At 41.5% G+C, this 27152-nt stretch overlaps 1 protein-coding gene across 1 annotated transcript in view; it reads left to right on the top strand.

Annotated features, from left to right (window-relative positions):
• Positions 1–27152, top strand: part of DPP4 (dipeptidyl peptidase 4) — a 78341-nt gene that overhangs the window by 34169 nt on the left and 17020 nt on the right. Inside the window, exons 9-20 of the mRNA XM_007078452.2 lie at positions 2369–2529; positions 4210–4322; positions 12132–12267; positions 14273–14317; positions 16734–16841; positions 17107–17174; positions 18124–18177; positions 18576–18697; positions 20500–20547; positions 21038–21136; positions 23575–23644; positions 25984–26178. Coding sequence (XP_007078514.1) covers positions 2369–2529; positions 4210–4322; positions 12132–12267; positions 14273–14317; positions 16734–16841; positions 17107–17174; positions 18124–18177; positions 18576–18697; positions 20500–20547; positions 21038–21136; positions 23575–23644; positions 25984–26178 — 1219 coding nt within the window. The remainder of the gene's footprint in view (positions 1–2368; positions 2530–4209; positions 4323–12131; positions 12268–14272; positions 14318–16733; positions 16842–17106; positions 17175–18123; positions 18178–18575; positions 18698–20499; positions 20548–21037; positions 21137–23574; positions 23645–25983; positions 26179–27152) is intronic.

Raw genomic sequence — 27152 nt, 5'->3', positions numbered from 1 at the left:
CTAGAGATGCAGGGACAGATGCTAACCAACTACTGCTGTCAAGGAACTCTGCCCAGAGAGGAAGACAAAGTTGCCAGGGGATAATCATCACAGAGTGAATTGACTGACCTATCCAGGGGAGGGCACTAGGTTCAGAGAGTACATAAGGAAGGTTGGAGAGGCTGGACAGGAGGTATCACGGGATAGTTGAGGGAAGTCGTGGGGGGGAGAGGTTGCCATAGACACTTGTGCTCACAGCCAGCTTTGTATCAGGAAGGGCTGGAAATCTGTTCCTTCCTTTGTTATTCTCCCTTCTTCCTACTATTCATTCTCAGCTCTTTGAGTTTGACCAGTAGTAGTTTTATAATAATGGTTTTAATACATCACGATATAGAAAAATATGTTCTGTATTACAAATAACTACCAATTCAAAACACAGAACACTCCCTGCTATCTGTACTTAAAAACATTTTTAAAAAACCATAGCCTTGCTGTAATTGTATTCATTTTATGTAATTGCATCTTGATCTTAGACTAGAACCAATGGGTAGAAGCACAAGGAAGGAGACATCAACTCAGTATATGAAGAAGTTCTCAGTAGAAACCCCTTGACCTGGACTCACAAGTCCTGTACCCTTATTCTTGTCTCTGGCAATTATTTCAGTCTCTCTAACCCCCTCAGTTGCCTTCTCTGTACAATGGGATATGAATAGACTCACCTAAAGATCTTCGTCATGACTGCATTAGATAAGCGTTTCTTAAATTCTAAACTGCTATGCAAAAGTAACTTAATGACATAGGTATAAAACAAAGCGCGGCAGGCTGCCTTACCGAGGAGGTTGTCTCTTCCTTGGAAGAGCTGGAATAGGCATGGATGGACATAGAGCATGAAGGTGAAAAGCATGGATTCAAACCAGACAAGTCTGGATTCATTCTTGGTTCTCTCAGTTATTGGCCACATGACCCTGGGCAGATTACCTATTCTCTTGAAGCCTGTCTATCTCTTTGTTCATCTGCACAGGGAGCTACTGTGAGGATTAACTGAAATAATAGATGTCGGTTGCTTATCAGTGTCTGGCACATGGTTAGCACTCACTGGATGCTAGTGGCTCATCATGATAATTATTACATTTTGTTATGACTGTTGTTGTTTCTGTCACTGGTACTACTATTAACCGTTATTATTATTGAAAACAAGCATTGGGAAGAAACTTGTAAAGAGGCTTCAGGAATCAGAAAAGTGATTGGGGCTTGTGGTAACTCTGAGATTCAAGTCTCTATGCTTTTGCTTTTACCTTTACACCCACAGCAGAACATGAGATTTGTGGATTAAATCTACATAAAGAGGAGCACCTGGAAAGCTCAGTCAGTTAAGCGTCTGACTCTTGATTTTGGCTCAGGTCATGATCTCAAAGGTGGTGAGATAGAGCCCCTTGCTGGGATCCCGCTTGCGATTCTTGCTCCCTCTTACTCTGCCCCTCCCCACTGTGTGCGCACGTGCACACGTGCACATGCTCAGTCTCTCTCAAAATAAATAAATTTTTAAAAAATCTACATAAAAGACTAGGAGTCTCCATCTCTTCTACCTGAGCCCTCTGTAAAAGAGGTTTTGGCATTTTAAGAGCCAGAGATTGGAAGTCCCAAGAATAGACTCCACAATCAACATAGGAAGGAACTACATTTGCCAGAGAATGAGTCCAACAGTGTTCTGGAGAGCAAGACCTTTCCTTTCATTTGCCTCCCTCTTTGACCCTCTTCTCTCACCATCAATGGATACACCAGAGGAGTGTGTTAATCCATGGGAGTCTTTAGTTTCTAGCCTAAGTGAAGGAGGTATTTCTTGATAGGGGTCTCACGGAGCTCCTTGTCATTCTAAATTCATCCTTCCCACACCTTGTTTGTGCCAAGAGTAGTAAAGTGTGGGCACCATATTAGTTTGATAGTCTGGAGCCACACACCACCCACCAGTACCCTGCGGGCTCAGTACAAACTGAGCCCAGTTGGGGAGAGTATGCTGGCATGTTGACTGTTTGAAAATTAGAAAGGAGAATCAGCCCCTTGTGTGAAATTTACTTTTAGTACGTTTTGCGGCATAAATTTAGAGGATTATAAGATAAAGAAAAAAAATGCAGAGCTTATATTAAATATTGTGTGCTAAAATATTCTAAAATGGTCCAACGGGTTACTTATTTTCACAATCCAGATCTATCCTTGAAGATTTTATTTTTATTCATTTGTATTACTCTGAATTTGGAAGCCCAGCAAATGCAAAATGGTTCATTAGTTGAACTCTACTGTAATTACTAAAGCTAATGAGAACAATATTTTGAATGCCAAAGCCAATTTATCAGCTACTTCTTGTAACAGAACAATTTATGTCTTTTTTCAGAGGAAATCTTCAGTGCCTACTCTGCTCTGTGGTGGTCTCCAAAAGGCACTTTTTTAGCATATGCCCAATTTAACGACACACAAGTCCCACTTATTGAATACTCTTTCTACTCTGATGAGTCACTGCAGTACCCAATGACTATGCGGATTCCATATCCAAAGGTCTGTACTCCCATTCGCATGGTGGTTCCGTGATTTGATGGGAAGAGAATGGTTTCATTTAATCCTTTCCTGCTAATGAAAATATTGTCAGTCTCTCTTCAACAGCTTGCTGTGATTACTCTTGCTGAAGTCAACAGCATCTGGCAATTTTAAAGTATTTTTATTATCCCAGGAAAGAGTGTGATTTAAGGTTTTGTAATTTCTCCAAAAACTTTGAGGAATGACAAGCCGAAAAAGATGGGGGAAATGCTTTTGAAAGAGGTAGGGGGAATAAAAACGTTTCAGTGGAGGAAAAGAGAGGCTGTCACTGAATCACAAACTCATCTTATTTGTAGAAGTTGGAGTGTGCCCTCGATGAAGTTGAAAAGCTCGGTTATGTATCAGGTTGTATTGCTAATTAACAGACACATGACTAGTTTCGGTGATTCCAGTATAGATTTGGCCCTAATGTAAATTTCACACGTCCTGCATTTGGAATAATAGTATCACATCTTGGTTTTCAAGGCTGTTCTCTCCCCTCCGGGATGCATGCTTATGATAATTGAACAGCTCTGTTAAGCAGTGTAAGCTGAGGAAGAGGAGGATTTAGAAGGGAACCAGGATTCTTCACCAGTATCATAATATTAATGGCCACAGTATCATCCATAGGAAAATCTAATAGTAAATGTTTTTGCTGTAAGCAACTTGGGAAAAGGGATTTTTATTTTTACCAACTCACTCAATTTGCTTCATGAAGAGCTGCCATTTTAGGAAGACAGAGGAAGTTAAAAGAAAAAAAAAGATCAGAGACTAAATATAGAGATGTATTTTCAGTGGAATGTTATTTTTTGATGAGTGAAACTGGCAAAAAAAACACATAAAACGCTCTCACTAAAAATATATTATTTCTAACTAATTTGTCAATTGAAGATCTATGTGTATATATTAAAAAGTTTTGTAGATTTCTGTCATCATATTGATTGCAAAGCTCAAATGTGATGAACCTGAATTTGGAGTGCAAATGATTGCTTCCTAATTAGCATTATTGGCTCTTGACTCAGGTAAACTCATTTTCTTGGTGGGTTGTGTCTTTGGCTGAACCCAAGGTATTCTTCCTAGCTGTCAGCCATTAGACTTCTTGTCTTTTAGAGTCAGAGTGTATTTGCAGAATAATAGAATTGATTTTTCAAAAGCTTATCTTTGCACAAAATACATAAATTATGAACATCCATGATTTAAACAGGAGTGCTTTGGGCTGTCAGCATATGTTTCTGCCTGAATGTGAATAAGTTGCATTTCATGACTTTCTTTTATGTTCGTTTTATCTATATTAAATCTTCTATATTAAATTTTTTGAATTTTTTAAATGTTTATTTTTGAGAGAGAGACAGACAGAGCGTGAGTGGGGGAGGGGCAGAGAGAGAGAGAGGGAGACACAGAATCTGAAGCAGGCTCCAGGCTTTGAGCTGTGTGTACAGAGCCCTACCTGGGGCTTAAACTCATGCACCACAAGATCATGACCTGAGCCAAAGTCAGATGCCTAACTGACTGAACCACCCAGGTGCCCCTATATCAAATTTTTTAATGTGTCTTATTACTATAATTTTATGGCTGTAATGCAGACATTTTTATACCATTTTAAGCCTTTGTAATGATGTTGTGTTTTTTGTCACTACCGGCTCTGTTATTGTTTTTTCCTAGGCAGGAGCTGCAAATCCAACCGTAAAGCTCTTTGTTATAAAAACCGACAATCTCAACCCAAACACCAATGCAGCTTCGGTAGAAATCACTCCTCCCGCTGCTATGTTGACAGGGTAAGACTCTTGACTGGAATGTGCGGGTTGTAAACAGTTTCGCACTTCTCAGGGAGGACATTTTAACGACGTGTGTGTTGAGAACCTGCTTTATGTCTTCACGCTGGGCACAGTTCTAATGATGGGGTTGCACAGTGAATAGAGAGAGCAGCCAGGGCCCCAGGTATCATGGAGCCTACCCTCGAGATGAGGGAGGGAGACAACAGCCAGGTAAACAGAATCCAGCTGTGACAAATGTGAAGCCAATCAAAGCAGGGCAAGGTGATGGTGATGGTGGGGGGGAAGTTAAGGAAGCTCTCTCTAATGAGATAACCTGTGAGCAGTGACATGAGAAGGAGGGGGCGGCTAGCCACCCAAATACCTGAGGGTTCAGTATCCAGGCAGGGGAAGAGCAGGTGCAGAGACCTCGTAGAGGGGACGTGGGGGGTGCACAGAGGCCCTGGGAGGAGGCCAAATGACCAGAGCAGTATGAGTGGAGAGGAGAGTGATAGGAGTGAGGTCAGATCATGAGGGCTTTGCAGGTCTACATGAGAACTAGAGGAATTCAGGGAAACTGTTACATTTAGCGATCCTCATGATGCTGATGTGCCTCAGGATGTCATTTGTCTAAATAATCCTTGATGGTTTGAAATTCTGCCACTGAGTACCCCCAGCCTCCTGTGCTTTTCCTATAATGATGACCATGATATTGCCTGCAGTTTAGGCCTGCAAGTTGCTTTCTATTCATTTCTGTTAGTCATGTTGGTTTTCTTGTTGCTTTTAAATAATAACCTGTATATACTCAATGAACACTCACTATTTGCCATACACAGGGCATTATTGCATGCTTTATTGTATTAATCTCTAACTCTCTCAGACAACTATTGTCGTATGCCTGTTTTACACATAAGAAAATGAGGCTTAGAAGTTAAGAAAATGACCAAGTATGAGTCTATATTCAAACCTGTCTTTCTGACTTAGAAGAAGGAGCTTTTAAGTGCCCTGCTAGGTGCCTCCTTCTGTGTGCATTCAGCTGATGCTCTCAGATTCCTGGAGTCATCATCAGAGCAACATGGAAGCATCCTTCTCAGGGTGGAATTGACCACATCAGGCATGCTGTAGGCTCTGCTCTGTAGTCATTAATTCATTGACTTGATTAGAAATGTCTATATTAACCTATTCATTTGAGGGGGGGGGAAGGAAATTGATTATCAGTAAATTCAAAAAATTGTTTTTCCTGAGTTTGTCTAAAGGTATAAAAATTTGCCTGGAGGTTCTAACATCTACTAGGTGGCCCCATCCAGTCATCTCTTCTATCAGCATTGCTTGAGCACCCAGTATTTATACTCACAAGTGTCCATAGGGCTGGATTCTGCCTTTCCAGCATTTATGATCAAGCAGAGGATATAACACATTGCAATAAATGACTTCAAAAGCAGATATGACAGAGATATAAGCAGAAGGCCAGAGGCATTCCGAGGAGGAGGAGATGAGTTTTCCATGATCCCAGTGATCAAAGAAAGCATCGTAAGGAAGGTGTGGGTTGAAGAGGTAGGGTTCCGAAGGGCACAGTCGAGGGAGGTGCACTGAAGGGGAAGGTGACCCATGAGCAGGGAAGCACGGGGCTGTCCAGGGAAAGAGCAGCAGGTCCTGTGACCTAATGGTCTACAGCCAGCATCTGTCTGCAGGGAGGGTGAGCCACAGTCTCCTGCTCTGAAAGACACTAGATCCTGGAAGGGGCTTTAGATCTCACTCATGGTTTACAAACATTTTTAAGGACCTGGAAGCCCCCCTTTTTTTTTTCCAAGTGAGCTGCAACACAGAAGTACAGTACCAGAAAACAAATGAAGATTACTGCTCAGGTTGCAGGCATGGGCCCTGTCCCCTCAGCTTCCCCCCCGGAGTCAGGATATTAGGCAGAACCTGCAGGGGTTCCAGAACACACTCAGGACAACACTGTAGAACACAGATGAGAGAACCGAGGTTCAGAGAGAGAAATTCATTTGCTCAAGGTCACATAGCGTGCTAGCATGGGAGCTGGGAAGAGAACAGAGGCCTGCACTTGCCAGACCAGATTCATCGAATAATGGAGTTTAAAAGTATTGAGTATTTCTGTGGGCAGGGACTGTGCTTGGTGCTCCGCTCACATCTCACTTGAAACACTCCCTACAGTGTTATTGTCATGGCCATTTCACAGATGAAGAGATGAGATCTTCCCCACTTAGAAACCATGTTCCAGGACCTGAGATCAGGAAACCTATGCAGGTCTAAGGACTTAGTTTTTGTCCTGTAGGAAGGAATGAACCATTGCATCTTTGTTCTTTGTAGTTCTTTATGCTACATTCCTGGTGGGGACTGCCTCACTCACTGGGGGTATTTTGTGTGAGACACATTTTACCAACAAATCATTTCTGGAAATGCCTCAGGAATGTGTTATATAGGGAATGTTACAGCTCTGGTCTCTGTTAACACCAGTGAGGCCACAGCTTATCTAAAACCAGGCTGGAGGTCCTCTCTGGGGAAAGCATTCCAATAGGTGGTGATGCCCCATTTTCTAGCCTTATGCAAACATCCGGCAGGGCCAGGTCAATCCAGGCAAGTTGGTAAGTTGCCCAGCACCCTCTGCTATGTTTTCTAGCAATCTGCTACTTCCTGGAGTTGTAGGATCACCGGGAGTGTAGCCCTGTGAGGGTCCTCATGTCTCCTCCCTCCTCTGCCTAGGCACCCATCACTGATTTTCCCTCTGGGCCATATCCTTGCACCATGGAGCTTCCAGCAGGAGAAATCCTTCTGGAGGCTAAGGCTGGTTTGTTCTGTTAGGAATGCGCTCCTCTGCTGACAAATGAGAAGCGCATCCTGGCCACCCTTCCAGCAACCTGAGCCTGAACCTGAATCAGGGAGAACCTCCCTGCCACCCTCATTGATTGAGAGGTCACATTGATTAGATTCATTAGGCTGCCCATTTGTATTGATGACTCATAATGGGAGTTTGTGACTCAAAATATTTGAGAGAAAACCACACATACTGAAAAACCAGAAACCCCCTAACTGGTTTATTTAGAGCCCTGTTTCACCTTGCTGGATTGAAGTAATAAGAAAGGGAGCAATCTTAACAGTAGTATCTCCAGTGCCTTCCAGGGTGCCTGGGATACAGCAAGTGTCCAATCAGTATTTGCAGCATAAATTGAATAAGCTGATGTGTGGATGAATGAGATATGCTATGTGTCTGACTTTATGTGTGTGCCGTAGTTTATACAGCCAGCACCAAAGATGACCTGCACAGTGACCCTGCATAGCAAATCCCTCTTTCCACCTCCTCCCAGCCATCTGCAAATTCTGTGGCCTGAGCTAGAGAATTGGGAAGGACATGTTCTATTGAGGTGACCCCACCCCACATCTGGCCAATTGGCTCCAGGGACCAGTCACACCCAGCTCATGGTCTGCCTGCCCCTACCCTGTTTTTCTGCTCCTGTGTGATTCAATAGATAAATGTTTTCCTCTGAACGGCTGGTGATCCTTGGTCTATAAAGTAAGGATATTGGGGTCTAGGGTCACCACCCGGGAGATAAATGAACTGGACTGAAATACCCTGGAAGCTAGCGACACCTCCAGAAATGAGGCCGAACAGCAGCTCACATGCTGTGGGTGCCGCCCCCTGGGATGGGCTCCCTCTCACCCTACCCCTCCTCAGCGATCTGTCAGCAGCCCCAGGAGGGCTGGCATCCATCTCAGAGCAGAGGGTGGCAGGGAGCCCGGGGCCAGCACTGGCAGAACGCCCACTTCCTTGGGTGATTCACCGAATTAATCACTCTACCGTCTGCAGTTGCTCTTAGGAGCAATTGCTCTCCAATATTCTTTCCAGTTAGTAATGCCTACCTGATGTTAAGTATCCTGAATATACCAAAAGAAACATTTACACAAATTAGGGGAATTAATGTAACTCAACAGACATTTATTAAATGCCTACTCTTTGCAAGCCAGCACTTTACAAGTATGACCTTCAAAAGCAAGTCTCTCCCAATAGATTCAAATACAATTTGCTTTATAAAATTCAGCTGTTTAGTTTACACACTCTCTGTAGGAATAAATAGATCTCATAGAGTGAGGAGTTCGATCCTGAAGAAAATGCAAGCGGGTTGAAGCTAGCCAACAATATTCACCAGAGGGATGGGTAGAGGTTCTACAGAGGGAATGACTGGGAACAGAAAATCTGAAGCCAACTGCTTGGTTTGAATCATGGCTCCAACACTTCCCAGTGTGTGACCTTGAGCAAGTTACTTAACTTCTCTACATTTCCCTTTCCTTGTCTGTAAACCATGAACTCTAGCGTTCCTACCTCATAAGGTGCCACGAGCTTTATGTCGAGCCCCTGGAACAGTTCCAGGCACAAGTAGACTCCCCTTGCGTTTGAACTCCTACTGTTATGTCCAGGAATTACTCCACTGCTTTAATATTAAAGTCAGCCATATTCTCCTTGGTCTAATACCGTCCCAGAAGTTAGAAGAGCTTGTTGAATCACTCTGCCTAACCTGGGATAGGCAGCCACTGGCTCAAGGGAAGGCCCTCTTCTGCTCCTACCCACCATTTCATAACCAGTCTCCTCAGTATACGCCTCTGTTTTTACAGAATAAAATCAGCAAATAGCACACAAGATAGTTGATAATCCTGCTTGTTGGATTTTTCTGGTCTTAAGTGGGACTTAAACCTTTCAATAAAAAGTGCAGTTGGGTCATTGGTTCCCTTACTTTTTTTTTTTTTTTTTTTTTTTTTTTTTTTTTTTGAGTCATTGACATCTCAGACTGGCATGATCTTGGCTCAGGGCTGGGTTATGCAGCCTCATTCTGTCTCCCCTTAATTGCAAATCCTGAAGAGAATCTGTGATTAAGCGGAAGTATGTTTATATGAAAATTCAAAATGTACCGTCCCCTTGCTGGTGAAAGGCCATTCTGGAGGCATCACAGGGTACAGAGTACACCTCGGGCTACAGTGAGTGACAGAGGGAGTGGAGGATACAGGTTCATGAACCTTTGATCTAGAAATGGGCAGGGAAGGTGCCAGATGCATGTGAGTTTCCTGGCAGACTTCCTAAATTCCATTACTCCATGTTTTCAAATGGGGAAAAGTTATTTCTCTACTGCTGATTTCCAAACCTGGAGCATAATTTATGGTTTTTAGTAGATAAAAGGACTTTGTACCAGGTGATCCACTAATCGTGTTAGAGAGTTTTCTGCCCGCCCCCCTCCGGCCCCTTCCCCCTACTAGGCCACTTTAGAAAAGGGAAGGCTCTTTTTAGAGCCCATGGTCCTAATCGATGCCCAGGAAGCCCTGAGATAATGTGTGCAAGTATGTGAAGAGGCTTTTTTTTCCCTTAGAGAGAGGTACATGATTTTCATCCAGTTTATAAAGGGATTTGATCTATGAGTAAGAACCACTAGCATAGAGCAGGGATAAGCACACCAGACCCACTGGCAAATCCAGCCCCATGCCCGTTTTTGTATGATCTGCAAGTAAGAAAGGTTTTTACAATTTTGAGTGATTGGGAAGGAATTTACAATTTGAGTAATTGGGGAGGAAAAATCACGAGAAGAATAATACTTCATGATGTGTGAAAATTATATGAACTTCAAATCTCAGCATTTCACTGGAACACAGCTACAGTCGTTTGTTTGTATATTGTCTGTAGCTGCTCTGGTGCCGCAAAGGCAGAGATAAGTAGTTGTGACAGAGCACATGTGGGCTGCAAAGCTTAAAAGATTTACTGTCTGGCTGTATACTAAGAAAACCTTCAGACCCCTGGTCTAGAAAGTTAATTTCAAAAAGTTTTCCTTTCTCCCTTGCATTTCATTATTGCAGTCCCCTCTGTAAGTATTTATTCCTTATTCCCGGGAATATTTATTTGCCTTACCATGTTCTCATTTAATGCCTGAGGACTGGGCACAGGGCAGAAGAGTTGGATCCAGTGAGGCGCCCTTGCTCCTGTGCGTGCAAAGAGGGGCTCACACTCTCACACCCTGCAGCCTGGCAGTCGTTAGTGGTAAGCGCTTTAAGACTGGTTATATCAGTGTAGAAAAAGAGGGTTTCTAAGAAAGCATAGTGGATATTTGAAGAAGACCTGAGGAAGTCAGAGCACTGCAGTGGTTTCAGACTGAAGGGCAGGTTGAACCAAGAGGGCAGCTAGGACCTAGCTCATAGGGTGTTCATGAGACACCAGCCATGCAGACTGATGGTGTACCGGTTCTTAATAAGCAAAAGAAAGGGCTGAAATGGAGAGGAGTCCCTATATGTGGGAAGGTGGTGCTTTGCTGCTGGGTGAAGGGGTATGATCTTCTTTCAGTACCTGCCAGCAGCAACGGAGACAATGAGGAGGTCCCCCTGGGGACATTAACACAGGAGGTGTCCCCAGCAATAAAAGGGGGATAGTGAAGTGGTGATCCATCCTAAGTGCTCAATAAACAGTGGTTGTTTGCTTTAGTGTCCATGAGGGGAGTGGAGATAGGTAGGACACGGTCTGTGAATTCTGAGGAAGGACAGAAATATTTAAGCCACAAAGAATAGGATGGGATTTTTCCCTTCAGTGCTGCCTTCCAAGAATTTTGGTGAGTGTCTGTTTTGGGCCAGGTATTCTGCTAGGGCCTGGGGACACCCTGTGAACAAGACAGCTGTGGTCCTGCCTCAGAGAGCTTGCAGTCAAGTAAGGAGAGCAAAAAGATGCAAGGAGGGGGTGGTCACAGCCTGGGAAGGGAAGAGCAAAGGAGCATTTTAGCGCGTTCAGGGTGAGGAAGAGGATATGGCCATGGGCCAGAGGGGAAGAGAGGGGAGGAAAAAATTCTTTGGGAATTTTTCTGAAAAGGGGATAAGGCTTTGATCAGACAGTGGAAAGGAGTGATTTAAGATCATTGTTCAAAATCACACTGGGGGCTAGGAAGAGTAAATAAAATAAAATATAAATGATCCGGAGCAAATATTTAGGGAGGCTAGCAGAAAATTAAATTGTGAATTCTATGCATCTCACTACAAATCAAAAGGTAGTTCCAAAACTGCTTAAAGGTATGTGTTGGAGGAAGACACAATGCTGGAGATATCTCCACTTGTATAAATTTTATGTTAAGGTTCCTTATTTTTTTTCCCACAAGTTCATGTTTTGAGTCTTGAGAAAAGATTTTTTACAGTATAATTATTTGATTTTCAAAGTTTGTAGAGATGTGGGTCAATTTTTTCCCCTTTGAAAATGAAGTTGAGAAAAAGGTCAGTTGTAATTTCACCCTAAAAGCAAGAATTTTCTAGAGAAGCACGTCAAATTACCAGAAAATATTCGAATCTCAGCCAGTGTCTCTGGCCTCCCTGTAATTTTCTCTCAAGACAGCAGAAAAGAGATGGGAAAATGTCACCCTTGACTTCCTGGCACCACCAAAGGCCAAGCTGAGGACTTGAAAAATCCCGAGCTGTGGTGTGAGTCACGTTTGCCAAGCCACTACTTGATGTTAGCTACTGTTTTTCCTGTCAGATATATTTTAATTTCCATTCAAAACTAAATTACACTTTAAGCTTTCAGAAAAAGTAAAATATTGTGTTATTAAATGCTTTCAACAACGATTTAAAATTATATGCCTATTAAGATTGATTTCAGTGAGTAAAATGTCTGTCTGTACCAAGGTCTGGAAATAGTTATTCTCTCTCCCCTCCCTTCCTTCCTCCCTCCCTCCCTTACTTCCTTCCTTCCTCACTCCCTCCCTCCCTCCCTTCCTCCCTTTCTCCCTTTCTCCCTTTCTCCCTTCCTTCCTCCCTTCCTCCCTCCACCCCTCCATTTTTTCCTTCCTTTCTTCCTTCCAGGGATTACTATTTGTGTGATGTAACGTGGGCAAACGAAGAAAGAATTTCTTTGCAATGGCTCCGAAGGATTCAGAACTATTCAGTCATGGATATACGTGACTATAATAACTCCACCGGCAAATGGATTTCCTCAGCGGTAAGGTTTAATGGGGATGTTCTGCTTCTAAAGCTACATGTGATCCAAGGACAGTATGAAAACAGGCAAAGTGAGTGATTGGGAATCAGGAGATAAACTCTGAGTTTCTATTCTTTCTGACTGTCAGATCCTGAGGCAGTGGGTAAATTTTGACTAACTTTTAGAGAATCTGATATCTGGTGGTACTTCCGTTTCACCTTTACTCACTAGTCATACTGTTTTAGTTATGGATATTATCACTCGGGGAGGAGATGGTAATTGGAAACCCAGAAGACAGAATTTGATGTCAAAATTCAAAAAGCTCAAGAGGGCCAGTGGCTGCAAGGGCCATAAAGTGTGTTTCCATAGAGAAAATATGGGCAGTGGCAAATGACTGGCTGAGTATGTGTGAAAGAAAACAAGATTCAAAAGGCCACAAATCTGCTACCATACTGTGACTATCATTAAGCAGTAAACAGCTTTGGAACACACATAGATACCTACCCGGCTGAAAGGGTGGTAACATTAAGACAAAGGCAAGTGTTAATTCAAATCTGAGGTGCTTGGGGCGTTGGGGGGTTTCCCACAAGAAACTTCAAGGTTTGACCAAGCTGGTGAATCAGAATTAAAGCCCCTTTGGGGACCAGCAGCCTCAGGAGGGACAAAGCCCAGGGAAGGTTTGCTGGAATATGTCAAGCACACCTCTACAAGCCGTTTCCTGGTAATAGGCTCTGTGCTTACACACCTCCCCTCCCTGTTCCCATCCTGGTTGGACACAGTGAAGATTCTTGCCTCAGAAAGCTTGGGCACCCTGTATCTTGATGTGCTCATTTGTTCATTTATACAGCAAACATTGAATACCTAATGTGTCCCAAGTTCTGTGCACAGCTCTGTCCCCAAAATGTTGATGTTTTAGTAGGGATTACCATTATGATAATGAATAATAGTAGATACCATTTCTTGAAGACTCACAGTGGAGTCAGAGGTTCAGTGAGGTTAAGGAGCTTGCTTCGGTCACATGACAGCCAGAATTCAAACTAAAAAAATCTCAAGCTTTTTGTTTCCTGTAAAACATATCATCCTACTATCAAGATATTGTGACCTAAAAGGATATAAGCAAGGTACAGAGGGAATGTAGGGCAGAAGAAGGCGATCCACTCAACTGGGGACAGGGGATGGGAGATGACAAGGAAGAACTAAAGCAGCCTGGGCAGATAAGGGCACAAGGACCCTGTGAGCAGAGGCTGTGCAAAGGCATCCAGTGAATGGCTTGGAGCGTGCAGGGTCTGGGGCTCCCAGAGGACCAGGGGTTGGGTTGAGGCACAATGATGAGAACTGAGGGTGGGGGTAGACTGAGTATCAGGCACCATTCCCAGGAGTTTGGACTGACTTGTAGGACACGGGGTGCTATTTCCAGGTGTTAAATAGAAGAGGATCATGAGATAGAACCATCTGTTGCCACGTGAGTTCAGCCAGGGGTTGAGCAGGGTGGAGGGCAGATTGGAAGAAGAAAAGAGCCGCAGGGTATCAGCCAGGAGGTCACGACAACAAACCAGGGGAAATCAGAAGAGAACCCGAGCTAAGGCAGTAACCGTGGAGAAGGAAGAAAGGAGTCAAAGAACCAGGAGACAGGGGCTGAGGAGGTGGCTGTGAGTAGTGGAGGCATCTAGAGCGACTCCCACATCTCTGGCTTGGGTGAATGGTGGCACTAGGCAGAAGAATGAAGGTGTAGGAACAAGCCAGTGGGGATGGAGACAAGACAAATGACATCATCTTCTGTTCTGTACCTGTTGAGTTGAAAATGCTGGTGGACCCTCCAGGTCCACATATGGAGACAGAGCCCTAGGCAACAGAGGTAAATGTTCTAATGCAACAGTCCTAACATAAATACAAATATATAAATGGAGACAGTTTTCAACTATTTTAAGTACAATTTCATTTGTATTACCATGAATTGCAGCTAAAGAATTAGAATGCATAGCTTACTTCTCTCTGGAACACTGTCCCTGTATTTTTCTCTCCCTAGGCACAAGAACACATTGAAATGAGTACCACTGGCTGGGTTGGAAGAGTAAGTGGTTAAGAGTCATGTTTTGGTTTTTTTTTTCGTATGGATCAGATACACAGAGCTATTTAATATGTAGATATACCGGGTGCCTGGGTGCCTCAGGAGGTTAGGCATCCAACTCCTGGTTTTGGCTCAGGTCATGATCTCATGGTCGTGGGATGGAGCCCCACAATGGATTGCACGCTGGCCGTGGAGCCTGATTGAGATTCTCTCTCTTCTTCTTCCTCTGCCCCTCCCCCATTTGCACTCACGTGCTCTTTCTTTCTCAAAAAAAAAAAAAAAAAAAAAAGTAAATATACCAAATGAGGGCCCTATGTTATTTGCTATTAACAGAAATATTACTTGACCTATTAATCAAAATACTTAAATGCCCCCTGCAGAGATATCTTTTTATACAGAATACAGAACATGCTCAGCTGGAAGAAGTAAAAGGACAAGTTAAAACTTAATAGCAGACAAAACAGAAGACATACTCGAGGCAAACTGTAGGTCCTGGAAAGTAAAAAGCAAACCTATGCTGAAAAGCCTCTAAGATGCCAAATATGCTCATTGACCTCATCTTCAAAGTCCTGTGCTTTGGAGGCAGAAAACATGGCTTCCATCCACAGCCTACACTAATGTGTAAGGAGATGGGACTATATCCAGTAGCAACGCAGCGGCAAACACACCACACTGCTGTGTACCTCCCTCTGGAGGAAACAGTACTCGTGTGGCTTCACGCTTTCCTAGGCCCCAGATGCAGAGTTTCATCCAAGAAAGCGAGGTGACCCGCAGGGACTTGTCACGCTTCTCGCTCCTGCTGCACTCCGCCTTGGGCGGCATCACCAGCCGTGTTGCCACCAGACCATGGAACGAAACAAGTTAACAAAGGAAGTGCAGCCATTGCGGCACCTCATAGAAAGACGATGAACAAATCTCACCTAATTTTTACGACCACTTCTATTAAGTCTCCTTTAAGACAGAAACAAAGGAACAAAATGTGTAAAGATTTCACTCATATCTCTCAGGGCATAGAGGGGAGGCCCCCGGTCCAGGAACAGGACCCCTTCCAGCTGGGCTTGGAGTTCCGATAGCATTCGCACGTCCCTTTTCTTCAGGCATTGATTGGGCAGAGGGGAGAGGTTTGCCAACATGAAAAGTGGTTTCCTCCATGGCAAGAGACACGCTACACTTCCTCACGACTCTTTGAAAAAAATATGTTTTTTCCTCTCTGTATTTAACCAGACAGATGCCACTTTTCACACATTTCTACTAGGCACAACTCCATCCAGGGGAAACAGGGAAATGTATTAAAAAGATAAGGCTGTGAACACAGGTCTAGAGAGGGGAATGTGTTTCAGAGCTCTGTAATGAGAACACCAAGTGTATTGCACGCCTCAGCTTGCTCCATAAATGAATCCACTTTGAATCACTAAATAGAAGAGGGAAGCATTTTTCTTCCTTCCCAAAATGGGAGCTGATGAAAGAGGAAACATCTAGGGTAAAGTGAACCAACAATTTTAAAAGACCATCTCCTACCTGCTCTCAAATGTAGTCGTAATGCGACATATTCCTTTCAGGCTGGGATAGATACTCTTCTGCTTAAACTACATTATGTTCTGAGAACTATCTTTTATTGAACTGTGAAAAATGGAAATTTTATAGTATATTTCCATACAACTACTTTTTTGGTAAATTGTTGATCCTATTTAGCAAAATGAAAAGACTTACCATAAAAATGGTAAGTATAAAAATGTTTCCATGTGAAATATACGACAGACATTCCTTATAGCACCCAGTCCAGAAATGGTTAAAGACTTCCTGGCTTTCAAAAGGAAATATGTATTTTAAAAAGAGGGAACAAATCCCTCAAATTACAAACCACTTCTTATCTGAAACAGTAAAGATAATAGTCTGTTTCAAACCAACAAACAAAACAGAAAGCAATCAATTCATGGTTGTGGGAAGGGTAGGGGTGTGGGGAGATGGGTGAAATAGGTGAAGGATTAAGAGGTACAAACTTCCAGTTACGATAATAATAATAGTGTGTTTCAAGAAAGCACACCTGTGACATTGAGAAAATTTACCTCATAAAACTGAACTGCTGATTTTTGCCCATTTGTAGCCAGAAGTCCTTGAGTTATCATCCACAGAGAGATGTCCAAAGATAACAATACCACTGCTCTGTGTTGAGTGTCCTGTGTAAGCCTTTTTATGTGCTTTCTCTCATTTACTCTGCACAAAAAATTCCCTGAGCGAGATCTTTTTGTCTGCATTTTCTAGAAGGAGAATTTTCTTTTGAGACACTGTGGTTTCATTTGGCAAGTAAATGAAGCATGGGTTTTGGGCAGAGATGTTGAGAGGACTTTCAAAAATTAAAGTTGGTGCTGAGATGAGACTAATGTGCTCTAATGTGTTTTTTGTTTCTATTTTATTCTAGTTTAGGCCTGCAGAACCTCATTTTACCTCTGACGGGAAGAACTTCTACAAGATCATCAGCAACGAAGATGGCTACAAACACATTTGCCGTTTCCAAATAGATAAGAAAGTGAGTATTCCTACGTAATTTACTTCAGGTTGATCTCTTTTTTAATGCAACTAACTTGACGTGGAAATCATTTGGTAAAGTTGATCAAGGTGTACTAATAATCTGATTAATTCAAATTCCAAAGCAGTATCTAGAGTACAATGGGATGGGGTGGGGACACCCAAAAAGGCCTAAGATCATCTGAACTGTTGCTATAAATGATTTAACCCCCCACTTAACTTTGGCGAGAGAGTTTCATAAACCTCTTTTTAAAAAATTCCGTTAGGGTTGCACATTTATTACAAAAGGAGCTTGGGAAGTCATCGGGATAGAAGCTCTTACCACTGATTACCTGTGAGTATTCTAATAATCGATCGGATGGATGTAAATATAGTTGTTGTAATCACACCCTCTCTGCCCAGAAATAGGGGAAAATCTCCTACAAATAAAGAATAGTCTATTTGGAATGTGTTCAGTACTTTTTTCTTTTTAACATACGGAAGCCTTAATGATTTTCACATATGCTTAGCAGATTTGATACCCTGCCACCAAGTGGCTCTACCTCTTGCTCTTACCTGCTTTACATTAGAAGAGCTGTAGCCTCTTTTTCTTAAACATCTTAGAACACTGAACCAGAATCAGGGGCGTTTCGTGAAATGTTAACTGTCGCCGAATTCTGGAAGGCTTGCAAAGGCTATTTTATATCTGTCCATGTTTCGGCCTCGCTTTTTGGAAAATGGAAAGCTTTGCAGAGGCTGTCAGCTACCATGCACGAATTGTGGCATGAATTGAGGAGTGTTATTTTTCATTAGCATCTAAGGCACTTTTATAATTCGTTATCGGGTGTCACCATGGAGGATTTTTGCCCCTGCCCAAAGCAGTCTTTGAAGGTCCTCTTTAGAAGTGGCTCTGTGGCCCTCAGGAAGATAGTAGTTTGTGTTCTAGAACAGAAAATATGGGGAAAAATATGGACACATGGGCTCTCAACTTCAGGCTACTTGTCCAGTCACATTTTTCTTATAAGAGACTTTTTTTTCTTTTCTTTTTTTTTTTTTTTTATTGTTTTGTTTTGAGTTTTTACTCGTCACTTTAATGAAGGGAGCAATTCCTGCATTCAGATATTTTAGTCTGTTTACCATCTCCTGTTTAGAGATAATGGGGGAAAATGGCCTCTGGGGGAGAGGGAGCAGGGAAGAATGATACAAGAAGGGCCAGCACTAATGCTTGGTGTTGAGTTAAACAAAGTGTGCTTGACTTTCTTTAAAAACATAATTAATATACATCTCATTTGTTTTCTTCCCAGATACTACATTAGTAATGAATATAAAGGAATGCCAGGAGGAAGAAATCTTTATAAGTAAGAGCTCCACCAATTTGTTGACTTGAGTCTTTTTAGCTGAAGAACAATTTCTGGGTTGTTTGGTTTTTTTGTTTTTTTTTTTTTTTTTTTTCCTTGTCTTAACCAGAATTGTAAGTTCTAGTTTCTGTCCTGGAAGAGCTTTGGTTCCTTTATAAATCAAACCTCCACATGTCACCAAAAGAGAATGGCTTTATTAGATGCTTTATGTTATTTCCAAACAGTAGGAGGTTTGAGGTTATTACGAATTAATTCGTGTATCTATCTTACACTAAAAAGAAGTTTTTGAGCATTGCTTTGACATTCTGATAGCTTTGAAACCAGAATATGGCATTATTCAATTCCATCTTGTCATTTCTTCTTTCATCAAGCACTTAATTTCCACCATTGGTTCACAGAATCCAACTTAATGACTCCACGAAAGTGGCATGCCTGAGTTGTGAGCTGAAACCAGAGAGGTGTCAGTACTATTCTGTATCATTTAGTAAAGAGGCAAAGTACTATCAACTTAGATGTTCAGGTAAGTGTGAATGGACATGGGGAGGGAAGACAGCATCGCCATGTCTGTCTGTCTACCCAAAGCGGTTCCTAACATTCCCTTAGGCTGCACGTTTTTCCAGCCTTCCACTCGCCAGCTGACGTTCCCTCCTCTCTTCGGACATCATTCACCACCCTCCTGGCTCAGTCTGCCCATTTGTCCCTTTCTCTGTCCCATCTGGGAAACATTCTTGCTGCCCTGCTCAGTTTTCTTCTCTTGAATCTGAGGTGCTCTTGAAATCACTGAAGTCCCCTTCTCTTCAAGCTCTAAGTGGTGAGTTAACCACCTCTCCTCCCCTTTTGGCCAAGAGACTTGCATGGCTTGCTTTTGAACACACACACAAGTACACACACACAGTGGAGCCTATGTATAACGGAGGTACTTCATTGTTTTAGACAGACAGAGATAGATATATATTAGATTTTTTGTTGTAGATTGTTTTTAGTGTTAATTTTTTATTATTTTATGCACTTGCCCCTCTAAATGAGAAAATATATGCGGGTAGTGCCCGTCACCCAACCTGCTCACTGTTCCATCTTCTGTTGCTGTTTTATTTTCATTTTCTTTATGATAAATGAAGAAACTTGGCAAGGACGGGCAACAGGACTTCCACAGGTGGCACAGCTAATAAGAGGTGGCACCGGCAGAACAACAGGATCCAAGCCCAGGTCTCCACCTCCCAAGCACTCGGATAAGCACTATGCTAGGTTACTTCTCAAAATGAAAGAATCTGGATACTCTGGAAAGAATCGTCCCCTCACCGAAAAGAGACCTCCAAACCAGCTAACTGAATCTTTCTTTATCAGCACAGTTTCTTTATTATTACATTTTAGTTTCTGTGACTGTTTTTAGTCACCACTTCTTGGGCATGCATTTCATACTGGGAACTGTGCTAGAAGTTTTATATTTGTGGTCTTGTTTGATTCCTAAGAAAACTCTATAAAGTAGATATTGCCCTCATTTTGTATGTAAAGAGATCGAAGCATAGATATGTTGTCCTAAGTCACACAGCAGGTAAGCCAGGGTTCAAACCCAGGTCTGTATAATGCCATCACTGTGGTTCTGATCACCAGTAAAACATTAATATTATCTAAATGCATGAAAATTAAATAGCTCACCAAATAGCTTTTTTATACATTACCTTCTAGTCTGCAACTACTACAGTTGGGATAAATAGTGAAGATATGTTCATGTGAGAAAAACACTTTTGCATGCCAGAAAGGAATAGCTTATCCAAGTCAGGCACTGTGCAGATGTGCCCCCTGGCTCGGGATTCCGTGGGGGGGGGAGGGGGGGAGGGGGGGCGGGGGGTAGAATCTGCCCCTTCCCGGGGAGGGGGGGAGGGGTGGCCTGGTTCCAGAGCTCCACCCTGAGGGGGCGGGGCCTGAGAGTGGGCGTGGTCATCGCAGGACTGTGGACTTGGGGTGGGGAAGGAAAGATAGCAGCTGTCAGGGGTCTTCTGGTTTAGCTCACAGATGAGGAAATTGAAAGCAACATGCCCAAGGTACCCAGTAGGGCCAGAGGTTCAATTTCTGCTTCATTCTCCTGATCCTCGTGCCTTTCCGGTAATACTTATTACAATCAAATTGCACTTATTTCAGAGAAAAAACCAGCTAGCACTTAGTAAGCCCCTTATACCACTATGATAGTTATTCTATCAAAGCTAAATGGTATCAAAATGATATCAAAGTTAAATGGTAACAAATGCCGTTTTTGAAAACTATGCTATCTCCTTTTCTTAAAAAAATCTCACCTAAAACGTTTTTCCCTGGTTATGTTAACAGGCCCTGGTCTGCCCCTCTATACTCTACACCGAAGCAGCAACGATGAAGGTACTTTCTAAGATTTCACCTTTCGTTTGCTCATTAGAAAAGTGTGTGTGAATAGGACCAACATGTACTTAGCATAGTGGGATTTTTTTTGGCTTTAGAGTGTTTGAACAATGATTTGAACTCAAGGTTTCTAATCTAAAGAATGCATAGTCCCTTGGAGTGCCTGAGTGGCTCAGTAGGTTAAGTGCTTGACTTTCGCTAAGGTCATGATCTCAAGGTCTGTGGGTTTGAGCCCCATGTGGGGCTCTGTGCTGACAGCTCACAGCCTGGAGCCTGCTTTTGATTCTGTCTCCATCTCTCTCTGCCTATTCCCAGTTTGTGCGCGCTCTCTCTCTCTCTCTCTCTCTCTCAATAATAACTAAATAAACTTTAAAAATTATTTTAAAAAAAGAATGCATAGTCCATCAGTGAATTGCCACTTATTACAGCCTTGCACAATCCATATTCTTCACATTGTAATGAATGACTGCTGTCTCGAATATTTATTTAGAACTGAGGGTCCTGGAAGACAATTCAGCTTTGGATAAAATGCTGCAGGAGGTCCAGATGCCCTCAAAAAAACTGGACTTCATTATTTTGAATGAAACAAGTAAGTTGAATTTCTTTCAGAACAGAACTGCTCACGGAAACACCAATAAAAATCTCTCCAAACGTGACAACTTGATCTGAAAATACACATTTTATATTATATGTAAATCTAACCTAAGTTTATTTTGTCTATGAAATAGCCTGTCACGAGAACTGCTGGTTTTACTTTTTGTTTTGTTTTCAAATACAGCACCCTTCTATGTGAAATTTAATTCTGTTAAGAGGAAGCCTTTGGAAAAAAACCAGTATTGCTACCCCATACCCCAGCTTCATTCTGTTAGGAACTCTGCTCTATAAAGTATTAATTGCGCGTTTAATTTAATGATATCCTGATATATTTTGCCTTTAACCCAAAGAAGTAAAAAATATATCTGAAATGACTATAAAAAAATTAGGGTTGGCTGTAAAATGCTGAAACTTCAGATTCGGAAGAGAAATCTTGGATTTTTCTAACCTTCTCCCTGCCACAGTTAGCCTAGTCCCCGTGCCGGGAGCCTGGATGATGTGCAGAAACCACTAAGAATGAGGGTGGGGGGGTGGGGGGGGAGGGGTCTTTGAGCAGGAAATGCAGTCGGGTCGTTTTTATTTGGTTGCTCGTTTTTTTCCATTAAGAGCTAATTACTCGTGGGGGATGGGGGAATCCACCAGGACTGATTTATTTCACATTTTAAAAGGGTAATAATATATAGGGTAATAATATAGGGTAATAATATATTATAGGGTAGTAATATAGGGTAATAATAGAAAATATTCAAAAAGATTCAATAGAAAAGATTCATCCAAGATTAAATGTCAGGAAAAGCACCAGAAAACAGAGGGTGCTTCTGAAGAACTCCTCAGCATGGGGCTACTCAAAAATGAAATGTGCATAGAATCACCCGGAACCTTGCTAATGTGGCTCTGTGATCCAGCAAGGAGGGGTGAGCCCAGGGTTCAGAGTTTGGAATTAGCCCCTAGGTGATGCCAGTGTTGCTGGCTCCTGAATCAGGCATGGTGGGCAAGAATTTAGAGTTCTGGAGAGCCACCTCGACTGTTGGTGCAGAAGGCACTGCATACTGGAGACTTGACAAAAAGTGGGGGGCCCTGAAAGTTTTTGACTCAGAGAACCCATAGGATTGGATGGACAACCTGCTGGGGAGGTTGGAGCTTCCAGAACCACCTTCCACAACCACCTCATCTGGGAGGTGGTTGTACATTCAAACTCCAGGAAAGGAGGGCTGGGGGGAAGTGGGGGTCGAGGTCTTGGAGGAGGGGCAGAAGGAGGTGGGACTGGTGACTACAAAGAACCCCCCCAAAAGAAAACACTCCATCTTCAGAATGATGGAGCTAAAACACTTCTAATCAACTAGTACCCATTCAAACAAAGGAGAGATGAAATGGTGGGTTTGGCATACTTACTGAAAACAATATGGTCAACACATAGCTTGACATTCTATGGAAAAATAGTAAAGACTTAAATTTAGAAGGCATAAAATAATCAGCAAAAACAAAGAGAAATCTATTTATATAAAGATTTTACTCGTAAACATTTCTTTTTACATCAACTGAAATAACTGTGGAAGGAAGGAAGGAAGGAAGGAAGGAAGGAAGGAAGGAAGGAAGGAAGGAAGAAAGAAGCAGCTCTAGAGATATGGATTTTTTTCCCCTTCAAGCTAAATCTACTGAAGCTGGAAATAATCTGATTAAAATATGAAACATCTCTCTCTGTCTCTCTCTCTGTCTCTGTCTCTGTGTGTGTGTCTTTAACATTTATTAGTCTAACTCATCATCTTGAATTTGGGAGCAAAGGAAACCAATTCATTACTTAGGGCAAATTTTATTAAACTGATGCTAAATCAAGCACAGAGAATAAAACAGATCTGCAGACCATACAGAACGTTCACAGCAGTCTGCGCCGTGTAAACCTGATTTCATTCTGTGAAACACAGAGCTGAAAATGGGAACTCAGCTTTGCGGTCTGGGATGGCAATAAGAATCACAAAAATGTTATTAAATCAGAATTTTAAAATAAAGTTGGGGCCAACTAAAAATCCTAAACATCTTCAAGGAAATTCAAGAAGAGGAAAACATTTTGGAGGAAAGCTTAGAACATAAGCCATAAACAAACTAGATAAGTAGATCAGATGCCAAAGAACAGAATCATAAAAACAAAACATTAGCAATTCTAAGATGCACTTTTATTTTACAAGGCACCAATGTATTTAATAGATACATTAGGAAAGACTTTATGGCTTTAATCTTAACTAGTATCCTGACCTGAAAGAGAATATTTTTATATCTTAAAAACATGCTGAATCCAAGCAGTTCATTTTCTTTCTCAATTCTAATTTAACAAATTGTTGACTACTAGCTATGATTTATCACTGACAGAGATAAGAGACCTAGATCATGTGCTAATAATTATTCTTAATTTACTAATTAATCTTTCTGTTTGTTTAGAATTTTGGTATCAGATGATTTTGCCTCCTCATTTTGATACATCCAAGAAATATCCTCTCCTAATAGATGTGTAAGTATTCAAGAGGAAGGAACAATTTGGAAGTTAACCACTGTACATGTTTTTACCCAAGGGCAGTTTACAGAAAATTAACGTTTGAAAAATGTTAAAAAAAAAAAAAAATCCTTCCTCTCTTCCTGAATCATTGTAAAGCAGTTTTACTGTTTCCTTCTCCCATTTTGCAATCACAACCCCAAATCTTTGTTTTCTACCATCTTTCTAATGGAGAGAGTAGACACCCTTCTGTCATAATTTTGTTTTTTGTTTTGATCTGTTTCTCTGAACTACAAGAGAATTTCAAAGAATTTTCAGGTCCCAGTTTTATCCTTACCTCTTGCCCATTTTAACATGTAAGAGATAGGTATTAATAGTATTAACAATTTCTTTACCCCCAAGTTTCCCCAAACATCTTGAATGGTGGCCTTTGATTCACTAGGACATCAGGTCTCTTTTCCATTAGTTTCCAAAATATCACTGCCTGGTATTTTCCACTCACATCTTTGGTGAAGAGACGATGTGATACAGGAAATTATTCATTATAATCCAAACGTCTTCAGGTGTTAGAGAAAGTTCTGAAACACAAATCTTTGAGCAGTAAATGTAAACTCATGCAAATTCTAAATATGGCATCTTTATAAAATATTTTTGATAATTACTGGGAATATATTTTACTTTAGTCCTTCTAAAATTGCCCTGAACTCACATACGATGCCACAATGCCACTCTTCCTGTCCTAGCTTGTCTCATTTCCTTTATTAAAAACAAAACAAAAACAAACCAACAAATGTGCTGGGGTCCTGCTGCACACCAGGTGATTTGCAAACCTATATGAGTTCTATTGCGCCCATTGTATGGGGAGGGGGAAGGGAGGGATGTTAATATACAACACAGCCTGTTGCACTGTATTTACAGTTCCATGTAAACAAAAAAAAGCTCAAAGAAAGGGAAAAAAGGTATTTTAAACTTCAAGAGATGCTGTTGGATTTTCAGTAAGCCTTATTACTTTGACTACAGTGACACTAGTTTGCTTTAGGTTTCAGCCCCCCTACTGAAAACAGATCCTTTAGAAAAGAGTGATATTTTTATCTTCTTTGACTACCTAATAAGGAATGATTAGACCTCTCTTTTATAAGGAAAGTTTAAAAAAACAGGGTAAATTTACTGCCTGTTTTTTCAGTTATTTTCCTCTTCCCATCCTTACATGTCTAAATCTTTGCTTTCTATTTTTTAAAATAATGTTGTTTAATCTTAGTGGGTTAGGTAACTTGACACATAACCAATATTAAGGGAAGCTATTACTCTACCATATCTAATATCATTGAATCTAATATCATTTCACATGTTGTTAAAAAATGTTTACTTGCCCAAGAAATGCATGAGAGCATTTGTCTCTTTAAAGTTAGAATGTTACAATATTTAGTTTAAAATTAAAGTACTATCATGTTTGTTTAAAACCAAAGTTCTTTTGACTTCTTTCACTAGGATGAGAAAAGGCATGTAGTGGAGGGGACAGTGAACAGATCAGTAGGAGAAATGGGTTTGGAGGGAGAGGTATAGGAGAAGGTCTGGGTCCAGGAGTCTCGTAGATCGTGAAAAGATGACATATTTAAATGTGATGCAAGAAGCTATCGGGAGCTTGTCTTGATTAACAAATGGAAATGAGAGGGCTAATGGAAAGTGTGCATCCAGCTGTTTGGGAGTGGGAGTTAAACACGTTAATAAGTAGAATGCTGAACAACAACATGCCCATTTTTCAATACAGTCTACTTCTTTCTCCTTTGAAGTTTTAAGGAGTAGCATTCATTCATACTTTGGCCCATTCCACAATGACTCGTGCACATTTGTGGCCTTAGTGTGCAACCCCATCTGGGGTTGCAGGGAAAACAGTGCGTATTATACACCAAAGTGGTGCTTAAGGAAGTTCCAGCCTAGGAAATACATTTGTAGTCGAGAAGTGTTGGTAAGCCAGGGAGGAAGGATATATTCAAAGCTGCATTTATTGTCATTCTCATTAATTTTTCCTAACACACTTTCCCTGTCCCGACTGTTAAGTCTTTATTTCTTTGATTTCCAAGAAACATACGACTTAGAAAATGTTGGCCTGTGAAGTCTGTGTTTGATACCAGTCTTCAAAGATAATACTGATGGGCATCTTTGAAGGAAACACACAGCCATTATAGTCATGTTGCCAAGTTTTAGAGGGACCATTGTGGGCACCCTGGTGGCTGGCACAATTTCAGGCTCATGATCTGGAAAGATGCATACTTATTGTCCACAGGGAGTAGAAATATAAGCACTCCTCATTTGATTCAGAAAAACCACAAAGGCTAACAATTTGGGATTTTTCACAGATATGCAGGCCCGTGTAGTCAAAAAGCAGACGCTATCTTCAGACTCAACTGGGCTACTTACCTTGCAAGCACAGAAAACATTATCGTAGCTAGCTTTGATGGCAGAGGAAGTGGTTACCAAGGAGATAAGATCATGCACGCAGTCAACAGAAGACTGGGAACATTTGAAGTTGAAGATCAAATTGAAGCAGCCAGGTGAGTGACTAGGAGATGAATTCTAAGATCATCTGATTTTCCTCCCTCAATTTATATTTCCAAGTTGTAAAGTGTAAAGAATGTGAAGTGTTTTGGGATGCACCTTTCATCTTTGGGGTGTATTTTCATGAAGATAATCACATTTATGTAAAAATGTATGTCATTATAGACATTATATAAAGGTTAAAGAAGACACAGCTCTTAAATTCCTCTCTAGAGGAATTTAGACTCTAGAAAGATAGTTGGTATATGTGCTACCACCCTCTAGGAACAGAGACTCAAAATTCAACTAATACGTGGACAAACTGAGGGATAAATGCACTCCTGAGGAAACACCTAACTCAACAAGTGAGCCATCCCTGTAGTCAAGTACAAGTGAAGGAGTTCAGTGTTCCTTTAGAATGTAAGAAGCTACACTACACGTGATAGCTATGAAGTCCTAGGAGTGGCTCTTACAGTCTGGATGAGGGTCACTTCGCCATTTGGGGGAAATTGTGGAGCAAAAGCCATCTTCACTCACAATTATAAGGGCTTCATTAAGTATGAACCACATCTCATTCTCGTGCTTTCCAGTCACGGGACCATAGATAGGCATGATCTGGCTTAAGAGAGATTTTAATCATGAATAATGGTCACCATGTAATGCACATGTAACATGGGCAATGTTTTGCCTGCATTGTCATGAGAACTGCACAGCAGCCCTGCAAGGTAGGCGTCTGTACCCCATATTTTAGGTATAAAAAAAAATTGTGAGTCTCCCAACTCACATACAGCTGCATTCAACTGGTAAATGGGAAATGTAGTCTTTTGAGGTTCTATAACCAACTGCATGGATGTGTAGGGAGACATTATAAGTGGTTGATTTAAAATAATGTTGTGGAATCATAAACTAGCAAATGCAGCAAAACTGTGAATGAATAAGTGGGTGGAAGAAAATGCCTTTAAAAACAAGGAACAACCAAAGAGAAGATGAC

This window comes from Panthera tigris, chromosome C1 (assembly GCF_018350195.1).
Source record: "Panthera tigris isolate Pti1 chromosome C1, P.tigris_Pti1_mat1.1, whole genome shotgun sequence".
Taxonomy (NCBI): Eukaryota; Metazoa; Chordata; class Mammalia; order Carnivora; family Felidae; genus Panthera; species Panthera tigris.
This window is presented reverse-complemented; position numbering and strand designations above follow the sequence as displayed.